The following is a 19,718-nucleotide window of genomic DNA, read 5'->3' as shown; positions in this document are numbered from 1 at the left end:
GCATCCCACACCCTTCCAAACCACATCCACATGCCTGATGACAAAAAAACACAATGTTTTTTTTTTTTTTTTTCCTTTTTTAACAAAAGTATCCTATAAGTTACCAAACAATTTTTTTCCTACTTTTCATCATCCATTTACTGTCTGGTTTTTATTGCAGAGCCGCCACAAAATGTTACTGTGCTCTTGGAAAGTGGCATGTTTTCTGTTAAGTTATTGTCCATCATAACAATGGTTGTCCTGACTGTTCCTGCAGTTTGCAGGGGTTTGCATACACATTGGCTGGATTGTGGAGGAACCCTATCATTGTCCTCCTGCACTGCTCCAGTGAACACCCTGAAACACCGTAAAGGTAAAGGTTAACATTTTAAACTCCCTGACACTACTTCAAATCAGGTGTTTCAACAGTAGAGCTGAAACATAACACATCAGGAAAAATGTCACTTTCCAATAATGACATAATGTTTTGTATGTGCATGGACGTGTTTTTTTTACAGGTGAGGTGAGAAGTTGCCACCTGTATGAATTAAATGGGTGTGTCAGAGTACTGACTCAGCAGTCTTGGTACATCGTATACATTATCTGGTTCCACGGTTTCCAGACAAAGCAATCCATTTGGAAATTTTTAGTTTGTGTGTTCTTTGCTTTGTTAAAAATGGTTTTCTCTAAGGGTTTTCTTTTGTGGTCCAAGCTATTAAAATGGATCAAACTGTCATTGTCTGATCTTATGAAATATTTTCTTTAGCTCACCAATATGTAAAATAGGTTCAAAATAAATAGGAACAGTCTTGGAGCCATCCAAAGCTGGATACTGGGCCATGTAAACCCTCAGTTTCTCACAGACACTGAAGACAGTAAAAGTAACCACAATAATAATCCTGCGTCATCGCCCTAAGCGATACAGTTGTACCGCGAGACAGTGAAACCAGACAAAGCAGGATTCACGAGGTGCCTTGACCATCGTATGACCTTTAGGAAGAGTAGTTTGGGTTTTTGTAGATAAATACCAGTCAGCCAGTGAGAGAGAGTAAAATTGTAAAGTTGTGTGGATGACATATCTGCACTAAAACTGGGATGAAAGGGAGGAAGAGGAAGACATACAAGCAACAACAAACAGATGTGATCTGAGTAGATTTATGAGCACTCTATTTTCTTCTCAACAAGACACAACAGTCAAACAAAAACATACTGGCATACTATGGCCATTGTTTTTGTCATTGACTCACAGGGTAATGGAAGTTGATCATTTTCCCTAAACGTCACAAAATTCTCCACTCAATTTCTTTGTGCACCAGCTACAAAGATGCTTTATAAAAGGCAATTAACATTACAAGATCTTAAGACTTCATATGAGTTAAATACATGACTGTGCTTATTGATTATTATTCAGTGACAGGTCTTTTAATGCTCAAAACCACAAAGAGCGTGTAATGAGTGTTACTTGTAGCATGTTATGGTGATATAAATGCCTGTGTGTCCCTTTAGGGGACAAAGTACTTGTCCCCCATAATGGGATCATGGGGAGCATGTTGTAGTTATTGTTGAGGTTAGAGTAAGTCTGCAGGAAATGAATATAAGTCAATGCAATGTCTCGTAAAGACTGTGGAAAGACAACACGTGTATGTGCTCATATTCTGTTTCTGTCTGTCCAGGTCAGATATTTCTAATAAAATATTCTAAATGAACAGGAATCATCAATTTCTCTCAAACATCTGTATTCAACCCTCATTATCCTCCTAAACTGTATTCACTGTAGCTTCTTAACTACAGAGCAAATAGGGCTACTATCGCACATGGTCTGCACATGGTAGAAACTCTTCCCTCAGGTGTTTCATCCTATGTAAAAACAAAACAGGTCATTAGAGTCACAGTCTGAACCAGACATTCCATATAACTATGTAAGATACATTTTATTGCAATGTAAAACACAAGGTTTATGCAGAATCACAGCGGAAGTCTATACAACAGTTGTTTCTTTTTGATTTCTGCATTTCTTAAATTGCAGTGTTTTACCTGAACGATTTATTGCAATGACCAGTTCTGACCCACAAATGTTGGCATATCAGCCCACCAGACGTTGTAATATAACTTTGAAGAATGCCAGTGTTTCCCACATATCCATCTGCTTGTTGTTGCTGTGAAAATGTGTTATACACTGTTGAAGACAAGCCAGGAGCAGCTGCTTTGATGAAACCCTGGCATGAGCAACCTGGCCTGGGGGATATAATGGAGATTTTACAGGTATCTCAGTATCAGTTCCTATGAAAAGGAGTATGGTAGGTATGTAGGATGTTATATTGAGAGCATTATACACTTTTGACATGAAGACATTCTATGTAGAGAGGAATGGCTGTTTTTTGCAGGAGGTTTTGTTGCAAGATTTAATAAAACAAGTTTATGTGCCTAATCTCTAATGTGTAAAAGTGTGGAGGAACTGCTTAAAATGTCATTGCTATACCTTGTATTTCTGTTTTGTGACTGTCAACACAGAAAGAATAATCTGTATGTGCACCTGTTGACGATCAGTACTAACCAAACCCAGTGAATCCAGATAAATTTGGTGCCTTAAATGTGCTAAAGGAAAGCTGCCACATTTAAAACCAGGTGCATCTCACAGAGTCCAAAATAATAAAAATAAAAAGGGTGAAGCATTTCTGAAACAATACCGTACCAAACCAAACCATAATACATCAATTCTGGTCTAATGGTGGAATTCCAGTGGAGGCTTAGGCAGAATATTCTATTCAGCAGAGCAGCTCATGATAAAAAACACATGTCCATAGCCTTGAGGTTGGTGGATGCTGTGCAAACAAGCTTTTTAAAGGACCATGCTGGGTGTTTTGCAGGTTTAAGACATTAACTCCAGATTGTGTCATGTCGGTGAAAACCTAATTTTACAACTGACGAGTTTAGACAATGAATTTAGATTTTTTCCAAGTTATTCCAGGGAACTGTGAATCAGAATTCCACTCCTATTGCCACACCTTTACAGAAACAGAATTTAATTAATTGTCAGTGCAAGTCTTGCTCAAGTCTGTAATTGTACAACCCTTACATAGTAATAAGGACTATTCTGGATAAGGTTCACAATATACAGTACTGTGCAAAAGTCCAAGGCCAACATTAGTTCTGCTGGTTTAGTAATGTTATAGTGACCACACATACTGTATCTCAGTCTCTGTATTAAGATACGATCTTTATTAATGTTTGGTAGAACAGTAAAAACAAAAGTTTCAGGGAAAACAGTTTCTATAAACCAAAGTGGTAGTATTTAGTGTGACATCCCTTTGTGCTTAACATGCTTTTAACCCTTTTGTTCAGAAAATATGAGATTTATTGCATTAATTTTCTGATGTTTTGTACCAGATTTCAGTCAACACATGTCAGATGTTTCAGACGTTTCTAACTGTTTGTGTGTCATGGGGTCAGGGGTCATGCTGAATAGTCACTTTAACTTTTAAAACCCATTTAGTTCAGTTGGTTTCAGTTTGTGTGTGTGTGTGTGTGTGTGTGTGTGTGTGTGTGTGTGTGTGTGTGTGTGTGTGTTTTAAGGTTCTGCACATTTCCCCTGTATTTTCTTGTTGTGTCTGAGGAAAAGAGAATAAGAAAAAAATGTATACACTCATTTCAACCCTGCAAAACAACAAACCTAGAGGTGCTCTAAGACTTTTGCATACTACTGTATATTACAGTGCAATATATTAAAGTATAGCGTAAGCCCGTTTACATACCTCTATATTTTGTAGATATTCAATGTAAGATTTACTACAAAACAAGGAACCACTGCCTTTGAAAACCAAGGTTTACTTGATTTGATTTATGCACTGAGAGCCATTGACTCATTCGTCTAGTTCATGAACACTGTAGTATGCCTGCAACCTTGAAATAGTACTTTAATGCACTGCTGTACACTGTGTAATAGTGGAGCAGACCTCCTTTTGGGAACATAAACTCAAGAGGCCAGCAGAATGAGAGGATTGACCACTGTGTGCAGACTCATTTTCTGCTTGGCTTTATACTCCAGACATGGCTCTTACACTCCAAACAACACAGGATTTGTCTAAAGTTGGTCTCACAAATATTTTTGCGAATACAAAAAAATCCAAGCTATCCAAGACCATGATTATACTTTTTAACGTGGTGTTTTGTGGTCTTGTATTTTTTTTCCCCCAAAGTTAATTGCTTAATTATAGGTTTCCATAATATTTAACTTGTGTGAATTCTTTCATATGTGTAAATCTTCTCGATAGCAATGTTGCAAGATATGCAGCTTAAGAAAGTTTTAAAGAAGAATTGAAATAGAATCAGAATCATTTAACCCATAAAGTTAAAAGTTGCTACTTTTTGTGGCAGTTCCCGAATAAATTTTTCTGTAGATTTAACCTTCTGAAGTGAGTTATCACCATTTATTATAATATTATCCTCTGGATATTGCATTTTTTCCAGTGAAAATCATTATTTTTCTCCATATTAAATTTACTGATCACGTAGATGTTAATAAAAGCTCAGAGTAAATTCAAAGGTTATTATATCAAAACAGAAAAAAATTAAGATAATGACTTTTTCAGTAAAATATATCATTCATAATCTATCATTAACTGAACATAAAACAAGTGTCTCCATCCACTGTCATTGATCCAACTCCATGGGTTTTACTGATGAATCAGTGTTATAGAAGATGACAGTGTTTCCATGTTCACTACAGAGTCTCTGAACATCCAAATGGGTCATATTTGATGACCATGAAAAGATGAAAAAACTGCATTTTACACCAGTTATGTACATGTATTGATAGAATTAATGTAACAGAAGTTATTAAACATTTTAGATCAGTAGATGATTTTGGTCACCAGTGTCTGTTTGGGTCTTTATGGGTTAATTGTGCTGAGTGAAGACAGACTGTTTCATATGTCCCACTGTAAATTGTGAGGGATGTTTTGAACAGTTTGTTCATGGAGAAGTGAAAGACCCAGTACATTCAGGTGTGTTCTCATGTAATTTGATTATACTAGTCAGTGACAAAAATGAGAAGCTTTTTTGACAAACCAGAAAGAACAGTAAGAAGAGAGTAACATGACCCACCTTTATGGAACGATAAAAACAATCTTTATTGTATTCGAACAAAAGCATTTCCCCTCAACCTACATACAACAGATATTATCTCACAGTCTGTTTTAGCGTCTGACCACGGAGTCATACTGAGGGTACAGACATATGAACAGGCATAGACAGAAATACATTTCAGGGCAGTGTCTGATTTTTCATTTTAACAAGTTACTTGTTTAAATACATTTTACATTTTCAAGCGAGAATTCAGATTTGTAGGGGATGGTGGAGAGGACCTCATCTGCCTTCTGATGAGATATCAATGGGAGCTTTTATACAGCAACGATGGCTTATATAAAATGTCTGTGGCTTTCATAAAGCTGCTTTGTGGTACCATTAGCAAAATGAAGAATGTTGTGGAAAGGTTAGTTTCACCACTGTCTGTCAGCTTTAAAAAGCAGAGACAGTGTTGATATAACCTACACAACAATATTTTCCTTGGCCTGTACCACACTTGAAATGTTCAACTTTATTCTCAAGACTTTTACATAAGTAGATTTTGGTAAACTGGGTGATTCCCTTTTTCCTGATATTTCCCTGAATTCAGATGTTAACATTGAAAAGTTCTGGACTGACAAACAGAAGCACTGGTGGGAAAGGCACATACAGAATATCTGTCAAAATCTACATTTACAGTGTATTTTATAAGTACAAAACTATATTATGAAACTACGTAAATCTACATTGGTATAAAGCATACAATACTGTTAGAAAACTTGAGTGATCTGAAATTAAATTTCTCTTTAGAATTAATGTAATTCTGTGTTTTATAAGTTGTGTTTCCCTCCTCTACACACATACACAATCACTTTTCTACAATATAATACAATGACATTATAGTGATTTATTTTCACATCCCAACAAATGCAAATATAGTTTGGTTAAAAAAAATGTGGCTGTAACTGCTGGTCAGTGTTAATATTTACAGAATGGTTTAGAGTGTGCAGTTCCTCGCAGACACACTTAGTGCATTTCTTTGTTGCCGTCTTTGGAGTTGTCATTGGTGGTGACATTAGTAAGTCTCACTCTCTCATTCTCTTGTTCTGCCATTTCTTTGTCACGAACTTCACCCTCCACGTGGAAGCCAACCAGCAGCTGGTAAACAATGACGCCGATGATGGTACCAAGGAACGGGGCAAAAAGAGGCACCAGGAACCATCCATCTCTAAAACTGAGCAAGCAGAAAAAACACATTATTCATACTTGTTTTTACATTTACTATATGAACAGCTGTTAGTTATAGAGACAAACAATGATAAATGCATGTGATTTGTTTACTTACGTGAATACATTGGTGCCCCATCCGGCCATAGCAGAGAAAATACGTGGCCCCAGATCTCTGGCAGGATTGACAGCATAGCCAGAGTTAAAGCCCATAGACAGTCCAATGACCAGAACCACAAACCCCACAGTGAAGGCCTCCAGCCCTTGGGGGATGGGGTTGTTGTATGGATCCACAATAGCCAGGATACAAACAATTAGTGCTGCTGTGCCAATAATCTATGGTGAAGTTAAAATAGAAGGAGAAAGAGTAAGTTTAACACATAAATCGAATCATCCGTGTTTGATAAATGTGCATTGAATTCATGACTCAAAAGATTACCTGATCGAAGAAGCCATTGACAATAGTCAGATGTTTTCCGGGGTAAGTAGCAAAGATACCAGCTGTGGCAGACGATCCAGTCATGTTGAAACACCCAGGGAAGTCCCACAGGGCATCTAAACACACACACACACACACACACACACACACACACACACACAAAAAAAAAAAAAAAAAAAAAAAAAAGATTGAAGATGTTGTTATTTAGGCCGGTTTAAATTATGACCTCAAATCTGAAACACGTTTGTACTGTTTATAATTATATCTAGATGATATACAATTAGGCATCCAAACTGGAGTCATTTCTTACCATAGTACATGCCAAAAATGACAGCAGCACCAAAGAAAGCACCAATTGTCTGAAAGAGAAAGTACATGGGGAACTTTCTCCAGCGCTCTCTCCCAAGAAGGCACAGGGCAAAGGTCACTGCAGGATTCAGATGGCCACCTGTAATTGGACAAGATGGCAGTATGTCAGAACAAATGACAGACCAGGATAACACAACATAGTACGATAACAATGGCATATGTTTTAAAGCTCTAAAGACAGATCTGGTACAAAGTGGGCCCTAAAAATTGAAGTCTGAGAAATACAGGGTGGGGAAGCAAAATTTACAATATTTTGAGGCAGGGATTGAAAGAGTGTATGACCAATTAGTTTACTGAAAGTCATGAGAATTTATTTGCCACAAGAAAATTTACATAATAGAAAATGTTTTTATTCTGTGTCCTCCTTCTTTCTCAATAACTGCCTTCACACGCTTCCTGAAACTTGTGCAAGTGTTACTCAAATATTCAGGTGACAACTTCTCCCATTCTTCTTTAATAGTATCTTCCAGACTTTCTCGTAATAGTTTTGCTCATAGTCATTCTCTTCTTTACATTATAAACAGTCTTTATGGACACTCCAACTATTTTTGAAATCTCCTTTGGTGTGACGAGTGCATTCAGCAAATCACACACTCTTTGACGTTTGCTTTCCTGATTACTCATATGGGCAAAAGTTTCTGAAAAGGTATGGATAATAGTGTTAGGTATGATTATGACATCAATATATGTTTGGTTTCAAAACAATTGACGTAGTGCCTGCTGAGAAAAAACAACTAAATGTGCATTGTAAATTTTGCTTCCCCACCCTGTATATTCATGAAAAAGAAATGCCATGCAGTCCAAATACAGCTAAATGAGTTTTTGACACATCTGATTTGACATCTTCAATAACTGTTTATGTACCTGATACTTGGCCACAGACCAGGATGCCTAAGGTGGCAGCGAATCCAAAGGCAAAGTTGACAGTTAGGAACATTCCATGGGTACCACCACTCAACACCAGCTGTGCCACTGCACCACAGCCAAACATCTGAAGGAAGGGAAAAAAAAGGCAGAATTATCAAAATGTTCATGGGTATTTCTGTAAAACTGTAATGGTGAATATATGATGTAAAAGTTTCATGTGTTATTCTTTTCCTTAGAGAAAGAAGGAACAAAATTGTCACATGAAAAGGCCACTTGAGGGCTTCAAATGTATTCAGATTCTCATTATTAGACACACAAACTTATATTTAGAGTTTCGTCAGCCATTCTAGGTCAAGCAAAGGGCTAAGGTGATCATAATCAGTGAAACCAGTAAAACAAGGATCCATTAAATGAGCTCCTCTGAGAAATAAATGAGCTCTATTGTGTTCATATTTGGACTCAGGAGTGCAGTATACCGCATGTACAGAAAGGTCACTGTGTTAACCTTGATTTAGGGTAGAATTGTTCCTTCCACAGCCCAAATCATTAGGAGAAAACAGACTGTGCCTGTTACATGAATGAACAGGGTAATGTGGTTTTAAAGAATGTGCTGCAATAGAATAAGCAGGTGTCATTCTGTATGTCTGGCATACTGTGACTAGTTGTGTGTGTACAACTGTGTCGTGTTTTTATGTTCTCTGTAAAAGAATGATGTGTGGTCCATGCTTAGGCTGCAGCTCTTTAAGCCCCCTGATGAGGATGCTTTTCAGTCAGACCACAGGACTCTGATGTTGAGGTTAGCTTAAGGGAACCACACTCAGAGGGACTGGCGCCTGAGGGGCGTTCATCATCACTGGGTTCAGTCTAAACTCTTTTCCACCCCTGATGACACCAGCCTTCCACTGCTGGAAAAGTACTACATAAATCAGCCCGCATTGTGTTTTGGTTTTTTGGAGTGGGGGTGAATGTCTTCTTGATGTTATATCATAATGAGCTTGAGTGATGTGAAAATATCAACGCCAAAACGCAAAGACTTTTCACTTTAGAGAGTTTTTTTTTTTCTAAATGCCATAGGGATCAGATTGCCAATGATGGGCCATTAGCTTACTAGTGCTGACTGGCTTAACCAGATCACATTCCAGCAAAAAGGTCTCATTTAAATCCAACACTGAATTCAGGAAAAATGAGCATTATTCCAACTCTAAACTGCGCAGATTCACCAATGATTCACCAATAGCAACCCTTTATAATACAGTTTCTGTCGCCCACATTCAGATATTAAATTCAGCTGGTCATGCATCCTTGCACCACTCCCCAACTGGCTTCTACCACAGTTGGAGAGATTATAATAAACTCACAGCAGTTGATTTACTAAAACACACATTTGGCAATTGTGTAGGTGCTGAAGGCAAAAATCTGCTGGCCTGGAACCAGCTTCTAAATCACTACCTGGGTAATCTTTTGCAATAACAGAGGGAGGGCATTCAGATAGACTCCTGCTTTAACACAGATTGAGGGGAAAAAGTTACATCAGGATCTTTTAAAACTATATGTGCCTATAGGTGAGGACTATGTGACGTAGTGGTACAGACAAGAATAAGCCCCCGACAGCTACTGACAGTGCAAAAAAAAAAAAAAAAAAAAAAAAAAGAGGTATGAACTCACACCTCAGACATCTTATACTAACACATAGTTATATTTGCACCTGCAGAACATAGTATTGACAGATTTATATTTCCTGACAAGATGGTAAGCAAAGATAATAACATAGTGAAGTTTAATATCTAATAGAGGAAGTATAATCACATAGGTATTTCTATGATGCATTACTTTTGTTCTGCCATTGACCATCCCAGTGCTGCCAATGACATGTGTCACTGAACGCACCACACCTTTCCTGCCCATCAGTAGTCACAATGCACGCTGCTGAACATTCATGGAATTGTTTTTATTTTAACCCTTTGTGTCTTTTTTGTTTAGCTGTTTTTCCACAGAAATGTATGTTATTATAATGATATATGTGATGCTATTGATTCTACCGACTCTGCTTCAGGCATGACCTAACCTGTGAAGCCTGTGTTTCTCTGTAACACTGTCAATGGCAAAATTTAAATAATATTTTCTTCTATACTGTCAGAAACTGCCTGCCTAATGACTGTGCGGTTAACTAAATTAGTCATTGAATCTGCACAGGGAATGCAGAAATATTACAAGAGCCTTTGGGCTACCCACCAGTGTGGTTGTTGGATCAGTATTCAAATTATTAATTGCAAAACTCAACTTAGATGCCAAATTTCTGCCAAGATAGTTAAAGCACCTCATATTTGTATTTATAAATGCCTGTGATGGTGCAGATATTGTTTCTGTGTTAAGAGATTCCTTTACTGTTGTTTTATTGCCTCATTATGCCACTTTATTAATAATAATTCTGGTGACTGTGTTTAATTACTTGGAATTTCCATTGTCATACATGTATAGATGCAGGTAACTTAGTAAAGTGACAAAAGAACATCATGAGGATGTGACTCCAGGATCCAGGACTCACCAAAGCAAGCAAATACTGTTGCCAAGTTGTAAATTCAACAAGAGTGTGCACAACCCTGAACAACCCTCTCAGTGTTTGTTCCCGAGTTAACAGGTGTGACATTTGCACAATTGTAAAAATAATACTTGGCTCTATTATGATAAAAAGAGTGTCACCTCAGTACCTTTGAAGTGATTGAAAACCTTATCTAGTGCATACAGTTTTTGTAGTCGTTCATCACTCTTTAAGAATAGCAACAGAAAAATGACAAAAAACAAATGTCATGTGGAGAATATTTGATGAGTGAAAAGACATTGAGAGGGACAGAGTCCAACTAATATCAACATGCAGGACATTATACCACAACGTATGAACTTTTAACCTTCTCATGATCAAACTCCATTTAACTTTTCTATTATAATGTCTTTGTAATTGTTCACATTTTCATGTATTTTGCTTCTGTAATTTTTGTGTTTTGTTTGTATTGCAATTGTGCCTGTGTTCTTTGTGCACTGCAGAACAGGAACATGCACTAAACCGGTTTTAAATAATGTCATGCCGGTTTGCATTTAACTTAAATAATGCCATGCAAGTTTACATTTAACATATTGATGTGTTACTTTTAACCTTTTCATATATAAATAAATAAAATGTAATGAACTTATGCCTTTGCTTAAAGAAAAAAAGAGTCTTCCACTTCATTCTCTACATAGACAAACCAGCACATAGACTTACCACAAGAATGAGGGTGCCAAGACACTCTGCCAGGGCCTGACGAAGCAGCAAGTTGCGAATCTGGAAGAAATGAGACAGTTTCTCCAAGTACACCTTTTGTCTGCCCATGTTTGCTTCTCTAGAGGTGGAGGAGACCTGCAAGGTAAGTAGATCGATTTCCTGCGTGGCTGTGAAACTGGGAGGACCGGGCTGCTCTTTATAGAGTGAAGATGGGCTTGGACTGGGCCAGGCTCAGGGTGGGGCCAGGCTCAGGCTTGGCACCACCCTCTGCACCACACCTCCCTGCCTGTCACAGTGTGATTCATACTCTTTTATTCCCATCACTTGGTCTCTGGCTCTTAAACACACATTTGTCCACACATGTACGAATACACTGCTATCCCTCCTGTACTGATCGTTTTCAATAAATCCCTGCAACCTGACACTTTAGGGTCCTTATTTTGCTGCAAAGATGTGAATCTGTAAAAGAAAAGTTAGTTTCTTGCTGTTAAAAGTGGGTTTTTTTTTCTTTTTCTTTTTTTTTTTTTAACTTAACCCATAAAGACTCAGAGCAACTTTTGTGGCAGTTCCCAAATGGATTTTTCTCTCTATTTAACCTTTCTTAAGTGATTTATCATCATTTGTCGTTATATTATCCTCTGTGTTTTGCATTTTTTCAGTGAAAATCAGACATTTTCCAATATTTAATTCACTGATCATATAGATGTTCATAAAAGCTCAAATTAAAGTTAAGGGTTATTATATCAGAAACAGAGAAAACTGAAGAAAAAGTTACTTTTTCAGCAAAGATGTCCATCCACCATCATTGATAAAAATCTATGCATTTTACTGGTGAATCAATGTTGTAGAAGAGGACGGTGTTTCCATGTTCACTACGGAGCCTCTGAACATCCAAATGGGTTATATCTGATGGCAATGAAAAGATGCCATATTGTATTTTACACCTGTTATTTACATATATTAATAGGGTCAGTGGATCAACAGGTATTAAACATTATAGATCAGTAGTTTTGGTCAGCAGTGGATGTTTGGGTCTTTATGGGTTAAATGATACACGCTTTCCTCGCAGTGAACAATCTCTATGTTCATCTCACACCAAATTCAAGTTTACCTCTTTGCAAAACTTCTTAACAAATTCTATCACAACCTCAGTGCCTAAAATTTGATAAATGCAACATCTTCTCTTTTTGCATTCTTTCTCACTCTTCATAGTTTTCTAACTTGAACCTTTCATACCCAATAGAAAAGCTGTCTTGCCGTCCTTATTTTTTCTTTTATGATCTATCAATCCTAAACCCAAATCTGAGACCTGCAAAAAATATCCTAAAGATTCTAAAACTATAATTTGCATATGCACATTTTAATCCTGAAAAGAGCATAAACAGAATACATAAAACCCAAAACTGCACTAATTTGCAACTTTTACTCGTTCTTTCCCACTTGTTCACACACATCACTCTCCTCCTTCCTCACCTCATTTTTGCTGACCTGTTCTTTTGTCCTCTGTCTGAAACTTCATCACCACATATTATACTTTCTTTGTCTGGATTCAATAGAGGTGTGAGAACATTTCCACTACTGAAAGCCCACAGCCATGCCTCTATCAGTAGGAATCAGTGTACCATTTCTTTAGTGGGTTTGGAGGGCTTTTGTTCTGCTTGAGCTATGCCTGTTTTCTTGTTTCAGGAGAGTACATGATCATCTTAAATCAGCTGAATGGCAGACGAATATAAAATTAAATTTAAAAAAATGCAAAATAATATTGTGCATTTGGATAGTCCACTTTCTATAGCAAGCATCCAGAAAGTCTTTAAAAAAATTTCCCATGTCATGTTTTACTACTCCATTTACTGAGTCATTGTACTTGTATCCATTTTGTGAAAATATTCCACTTCATTCACATGCAGAATACATGTAAGTAAAAACACGGGAAAACAAAAGCCCTGCAAATTACAGATGACTGACAAGTTTCATCAGTGAAGAACCTCGAGGCGGTCTGAGTCATGTCATTCACAGCGCCACCGTCAACCAAATCTGCGTCACGAACGTTGTGCAATACTTTACCATGAGTCGTCTAAAATGCATGCTCTGCGTAAAAGTGGTTCAGGTTAGTGCTTGTAACCTGAATATGAATCATTTTAGGGAAGAAATTCATAAAATTTGCAGAGTTTCTTGAGGTCACAGTGATAGAATCTACTTATCATTACAGATGCCGTGTCTGGAACGCTATTCACGGGCTGTTTCTTTGCTTTTCTACCTGTTGCATGTTCAAACAGGTTTTTGCTTTTCTGGAAGGATTTTGCGGGTTCACAACATGCTTTATTTGTTTGGCACTTCAGAAAGCAATTCATAATGCTTGTTCATACTGGAATATCATGTTGTGCCTTCACACTGTCACTAATATTTGATTAATTTAAGACCTAAATGCACTGTGTTCCACTCGTCTAGGGTGTACACCACCTTTGCTCATAGGTAGCTGGGATAGGCTTGACCCTAGTGAGGATAAAGCGGGTTCAGAAGATGAATGAATGAATGAATGAATGAATGAATGAATCCACTCTGTTGCTTTATAATCTAAATCCTATCAGATAACAGTGTTCTTTGCAGCATTTTAACACTTAAATGTTCACTGCTGTTTTCCTACAAGATCGATTTTGAGGTATTCATGTACATAATTTTACTTACTTGGTCTTTATGTTCCTCTTTATTACTTCAGACTTACAGGAGGAATCCCAACATGAAGGGCAAAGGAACTGCATATTTGGGCCACATGGTTTTAAACAACTTTTCCGAGAATGGTTTGGCTCAGAAACAGGACAGTAAATGGGAAAGAGAATAGTAGTACCCACACACATTAGGGAAAGCTATAAAACTAATATGTGTCTCAGGTTATTTTGCAATAACAATTTTTTTGTTTTGGTCTGTTCTTTTCATACTTCTGAGGTGTCTAATCGGTGCTGATCACTGTTTTTAATGTTTGAGATTGATTGCCATGTGCACCATGTGTCCACCAGATGTGTTTGCCTCCGGTTGGAGTGCCAGAGTGGCATTTGTTTTCCATCGGATGGTAGACAGGTGAAGAATGAATAATATCTCCTTCACAGATAGCACAGGCTGGCAAAACAAACTGCTCAGACCAGACAGAAATTATATTAATAACTATTATCATCATTAAATGACACATACACTCTTCACTGCAGGACAACAGTCCTAAAATGATGAAAAATACATCTCTAGTCCCACTTTTCCAGAGAAAGCGTTCATGAATCCTCTTTAAAACATAATTTAAGTTCATTATTCATTATAACTTTTCTTCACAAATTTCTTTGCTTTGCTTAATGGCTGAATGTCATTTCCTGGAACAATAATCCATGTGTTACCACATATTTAATGGTATTTTGTTTCCTTATTTCACTGAAACTTGACGTGTTTGTGGTGAATCACTGCAGAAGGCTTATCAAGAAATGATTTTTTCACATGAGGTCTGTGGTACTTCTGAGTAAATAAGTCACACCTTTCTGCGTTGTTTTATTCATAGGAAGATTAACAGGAACCACAAAAACGAAAATGTCGTCTATGTTACAAGTATGTTCATTCCTTATTTATCGTCTTTTTTTTTTTGTCAAAGACAGTGTCCTTTGGTAGCCCACCGTATTGTTATAGCCCCCTGAGTCACGGGGTGGTGCATAATGTTTGTCTCTGACACATTTCCACTTTCACAGCTTTCTCTGTAATTATATCAGACTGTAATCAAAAGAACATGTCCTGTCAACAGCTGCAACACACCAACATGTACCCATTTCCTGACAAACTAACCATCAATCAAAACAATGTGTCTTGTTAACTGTGTGTCTCTTCACAGTGATGATTGTTTACTGATGTATTTCGATCATTGAAGGTTTTACAATCGGGCAAAGGGGTTTGCACACATGCAGAGCACGAAAATTAAAGCAGTGACAGATGACTCCTGTTTTTTCACATGACTACAGAACATTACAAACTAAATTCAGTTGTTAGAATTTCAACCTTGAATAAAAGAAAATCAAAAGTTAAAGTATATGTACCTTGTGGTTCAAGTAAATAAGAAGTAGAGATACTAATAGAAAAGTTAGAAAAGTTAGGACATTTTCTAAAATGCAATAAAATCTAAAAAGTATGACTTCATTTAATTGAGCTGACAAATGTACAAGAGAAATATTCTAAATCTTTTAACCATGAACATAATTCTATTTAGTGAATATAAACACATTTTTGTTTTGCTGCCTGCAGCACATTGAAAAAATGTAGAACAGAGGCAGTTATAGTCTTTTTATTAGCCTTTTCTTAACAGTTTGGGAAGAGAAGATACTAATATTTCACTTCTGCAAATGCATTTTTTATCTAATCATACCATATGCCAGACTTCAGCTTCTCAACCATCTGTAGTCACTGTTGTCTGATTCTCCTCTTCATGATGTCCAAACCTTTTTAACAGGAGACAGATGCGGACACAGACAGGAAAGTCCAGCACATGCAAACTATGACTATGAGGCCACGCTATCGGAACTGGGGCAGAATGAGGCCTGACATCATCCTGTTGAAATAATCATGGACGTCAGATGGATGTCGACTTGAATGTCTAAATTTCCAATCAGTGCCTTCACACATATACAGGTTTGCAATGTGGCCACTGATGCAGCCCCACACCATCACAGATACTACTTGTGTCCCTTTCATTCTTTCACTCTGGATGATCTTGAATGTCTGTTTCATGGGCTCTCTGACCTGTGGTACATGTTTCCACTGTCCTCTGTCCATCTGAGATGAGCTCAGAATGGATTCTGATCTTCCTCCTTGTGTGTGTAGTTGCAGATTGCTTCTGGATACAACAACTGATTGTGTTAAATGTCAAAAGTTTGAGTCACTGTGTCCATATTCATCACGGTAGCATAATGGCTTCTTGTGCACCTGAGGGCACCAAGGTGACACCACACTCAACAGCAATGTCTGTCCTTCGCCTTTATGAAGTGAAATTTCACTGAACTTCCTGAATCTATCACAGTATTATTTACTGTAGATGGTGAAAGACATAAATTCTTAGCAATTATGACAGAAAAGTATTCCTTATTAACCCATAAAGACCCAGTGCTACTTATGTGGCCATTCCCAAATGAATTTTTCTCTATATTTAACCTTTTTAACGTAATATATCACCATTTATTGTAATATTATCCTCTTTATGTTATGTTTTTTCGGTGTAAATCATATATTTTCCCCTATATTTAATTTACTGATCATGTAGATGTTCATAAAAGTTCTGAGTAAATTTAAAAGTTATTATATCAAAACAGAAAACTGAAGAAAAAGTGACTTTTTCAGTAAAATCTATAATTAGCTGAACATAAAACAAGTGTTTCCATCCACTGACACTGATTAGACTCCATTGGTTTTACTGGTGAATCAATGCTGCGGAAGATTCACTACAGCGCCTCTGAACGTCCAAATGAATCATATCTGATAACCATCGGTATTGAAATGTGGTTCAACAAAACTCATAATAAACACAGTAGAATATCAAAGGGTGCTTCATATACTTTATGAAGTTACCCTTGGCAAAGCAAATTTGTTCAGCACCGGGAGGAACCAGACTACCATTCTGCTGTTAGGACGCTGGACAAGACAAGTAGAAAAAAAAAAAAAAAAAAGTAGTGTGAGATACTCCCTGGTAAAATGTCCAAATAAAAGAGGATACACAAGCAAAGGTGTCAGAAAAATAGGCAATGATGACTGGGAGTACAGTTGGTGTTGGCTGCTGCCTTATCGGTACAGACAGCTGCCTGTCAGCCAGCTGAGCCCATAAAAAAAAAGAAAAAAAAAAGAAAAAAATCTGATGACCATGAAAAGATGACAAACTGCATTTTACACCAGTTATTTGCATGTATTGATATAATTAGTGGATTAACAGGTATTGCATATTTTAGATCAGTAGATGGATTTGTTTGCTAGTGGCTGTTTGGGTCTCAGTGGGTTAAATTACTGAAAATCCTTTCATTGTATTTGACAACCATAGGTAACCTGGTCTTACAGAATAGCGTTACTTGTACAAAATTCTCAGTCGTATTTCACCCCCGTCATAACTTTTTTGAACATGGTAGACAAATATATTTCTTTATATTTATTTTTCTAGATATTATTTTTCAGATACAATTAAGTTTGCCTGTCAAAACCTTGAAAATCTATACTTCATACTTTTAGCAGTTAAATAAAGTGAGTTTTTATTGCATTCTATAAAATGTCCCAACATGTCTGGAATGAGGTAACACACAGACATAAGAAACTAATGTGTCCCCTACCAAGCCAACCCCACCCCCACCCCTTCAGCTACATGGTCTGTTCAGTATTTGGAAAAGTCTGTGTTCGTAACTTTACATTTTAAAGAACACATTAAAAACATCACACTTGAAGACTATATTTGCAAATGCTCTCTTACTAGACCATACTATGGACTTAAACGATTATGTTAGTCCATTTCATTTTACACCTCTTCCAAACAAAACCTGGGGCCTTTACCTCAGATTTTATTTCCCTTCCATTAATCTGTGTCCGCCTTTCAAACTGAAATATTAGATGCACTTAATAGAGAGCTGAATCCAGCCAAGATGCAGACTGTCACGCAAACAGCAATCTGAAAATGGTGCAACTTTCAATATCAGAAAGGAACCTGATAATTTTACCACTTACTGTATACGCAATAGGCCATTACAGATACTAAAAGGTACTCCCATTTGCATTAGTCACTTTAGATAACACAGAACTGTATTGTTTATTCTCGCTACTTCTTTACTGTTATTGATTGTGTAAGAGTTGACAGTCATCATGTCTGCTGTGCCATCTTACACAATATGCAAGTACAGACACACACTGATGGGTGACTGAGGTGAGTATCTGCAACGTGAACACTGAAATACCCTATTTCCTGGTAAGTCAGTGGGCAGTAATTCACAGAAGTGCATGTAGGTGGAGGAAACAAAATAATGTTTCATTATTTACAGGCTGTTGGATATGGTGTGGTGTAGAGCACTGTTTTTCAGCCTTAGGGTCGGGGTCACCTGGAATTCAAATGGGGTCGCCTGAAATTTGTAGTAATTGAGAAAAAAAACAACAACAAAAAATTACTAATAAAAAATATATGGTGAGTTGAGAGAGACAATTACAATCCATAAAAGACATGACAAACTCTGAAGCTGAAACTGAAGCACTGTGGTACTGTTTATCTTTCAAATGTTCATTGTGGTCGGTTTCAGATGCTGCAGCTCTTTCATAATTCATAGTTTGAGTTCTTGTTTGTTCAGTATTAATTGTCAGCCTTGTAAATCCAAGCTGGACTGACTGTACATATCCTGACCAAGGAAAATCAAATTCTCACTTTGTGCAGTAATCTACACCTGGCTTTTCTGCCTCTGTCCATAATAACATACATTATATAGACTAAATGTCATCTAAGATTAATGTTTATTTGCAACATAGTATCGCAAACTTTTACGTGATCAAAAACAAATAAATTCTTGCAAAAAAAAAGTCCCCGTTTTGAATGTCTGGGGTCACCAGAAATTTGTGATGTTAAAATGGGGTCACGAGGCAAAAAAGGTTGAACCACTGGCGTAGAGCATTAATAAGCTCACATTACATACTTTTTAGTTTTCATTGGGTGTATATTGTTTTGATATCCTCCTGAGATTCAGCAATGCATTTTTGTCCTCTGTAGGTGATAAGAGTTTCACAGCTTTATTGAAAAAAACAAACAAAAAAACAAAATGCTGTCCACTGCAAAGGACATTCCATAAAATTTTTTAAAATGCATCTGAAAAAACTTCTGCTGAATTGTGCTGTTTCCAATAAAGGCAGTTATTTAATATAAAAAAGCCAAAACTTGTACTTTCCTGGGTCTTGGGAGGATGTTATTTTGCTTTGCCATTTCTGATTAAAACATATAATTTATCTGTTTTGTATGATTGTAAAATATCAGATTTTATAAGGACCAGTGAATACTCAAACACAAAAATGACAAAAATACGTAATATGCTTTTTGAGACTGCAGGGAAATAAATATGCATTAGGAGGAAGCAATGAAAATGTATCATCTGCCTGCATTACTTATTGTAATCCTGCTAAATAATAATGTCTTTATCTCTCCTCTCTATACACACTGTATTAATAGCCTCATAGTATTGTTCCTTAAATCATATTTTTGTCCAAATTGTGATATTTGTGCAGCTTCCCTCTCCTAAAACTGCTGACTCATCTTTCATCATTGGCTATAACCTGAAAAAAATATGACTTAGGCAATTATGCTATGAAGCTAACAATATGATAGGTTTCCTTACATAGCTTTGCAGTAAAACACTGTAGACCAAGGCTAAGGGTTGGGAAGGACTTTATCTTATTTGTACATTTTTTCCGATGGATTTTTTTTTTTCCTTTTTATGAAATTTCTATATGAAAAGCTGAAGAATGAACAACTGTATTTCTGTTGTT

General features: G+C 36.9%; 1 protein-coding gene across 1 annotated transcript; it reads right to left on the bottom strand.

The window, feature by feature from the left end:
* Positions 1–5,083: 5,083 nt before the first annotated feature.
* Positions 5,084–11,385, bottom strand: LOC115426484 (aquaporin-3-like). The gene is made up of 6 exons (XM_030144627.1): positions 11,205–11,385; positions 7,943–8,069; positions 7,020–7,157; positions 6,710–6,825; positions 6,389–6,606; positions 5,084–6,277 (listed from the first exon to the last, which is right to left on the bottom strand). The coding sequence occupies exons 1-6, from the start codon at positions 11,310–11,312 to the stop codon at positions 6,070–6,072; spliced, it is 915 nt and encodes a 304-aa protein (XP_030000487.1). The 5' UTR covers positions 11,313–11,385; the 3' UTR covers positions 5,084–6,069.
* Between the last annotated feature and the right edge of the window lie 8,333 nt (positions 11,386–19,718).

Source organism: Sphaeramia orbicularis, chromosome 9 (assembly GCF_902148855.1).
Source record: "Sphaeramia orbicularis chromosome 9, fSphaOr1.1, whole genome shotgun sequence".
Taxonomy (NCBI): Eukaryota; Metazoa; Chordata; class Actinopteri; order Kurtiformes; family Apogonidae; genus Sphaeramia; species Sphaeramia orbicularis.
The sequence above is the reverse complement of the archived record's forward strand: the minus strand, read 5'-3'. Positions and strand labels throughout refer to the sequence as shown.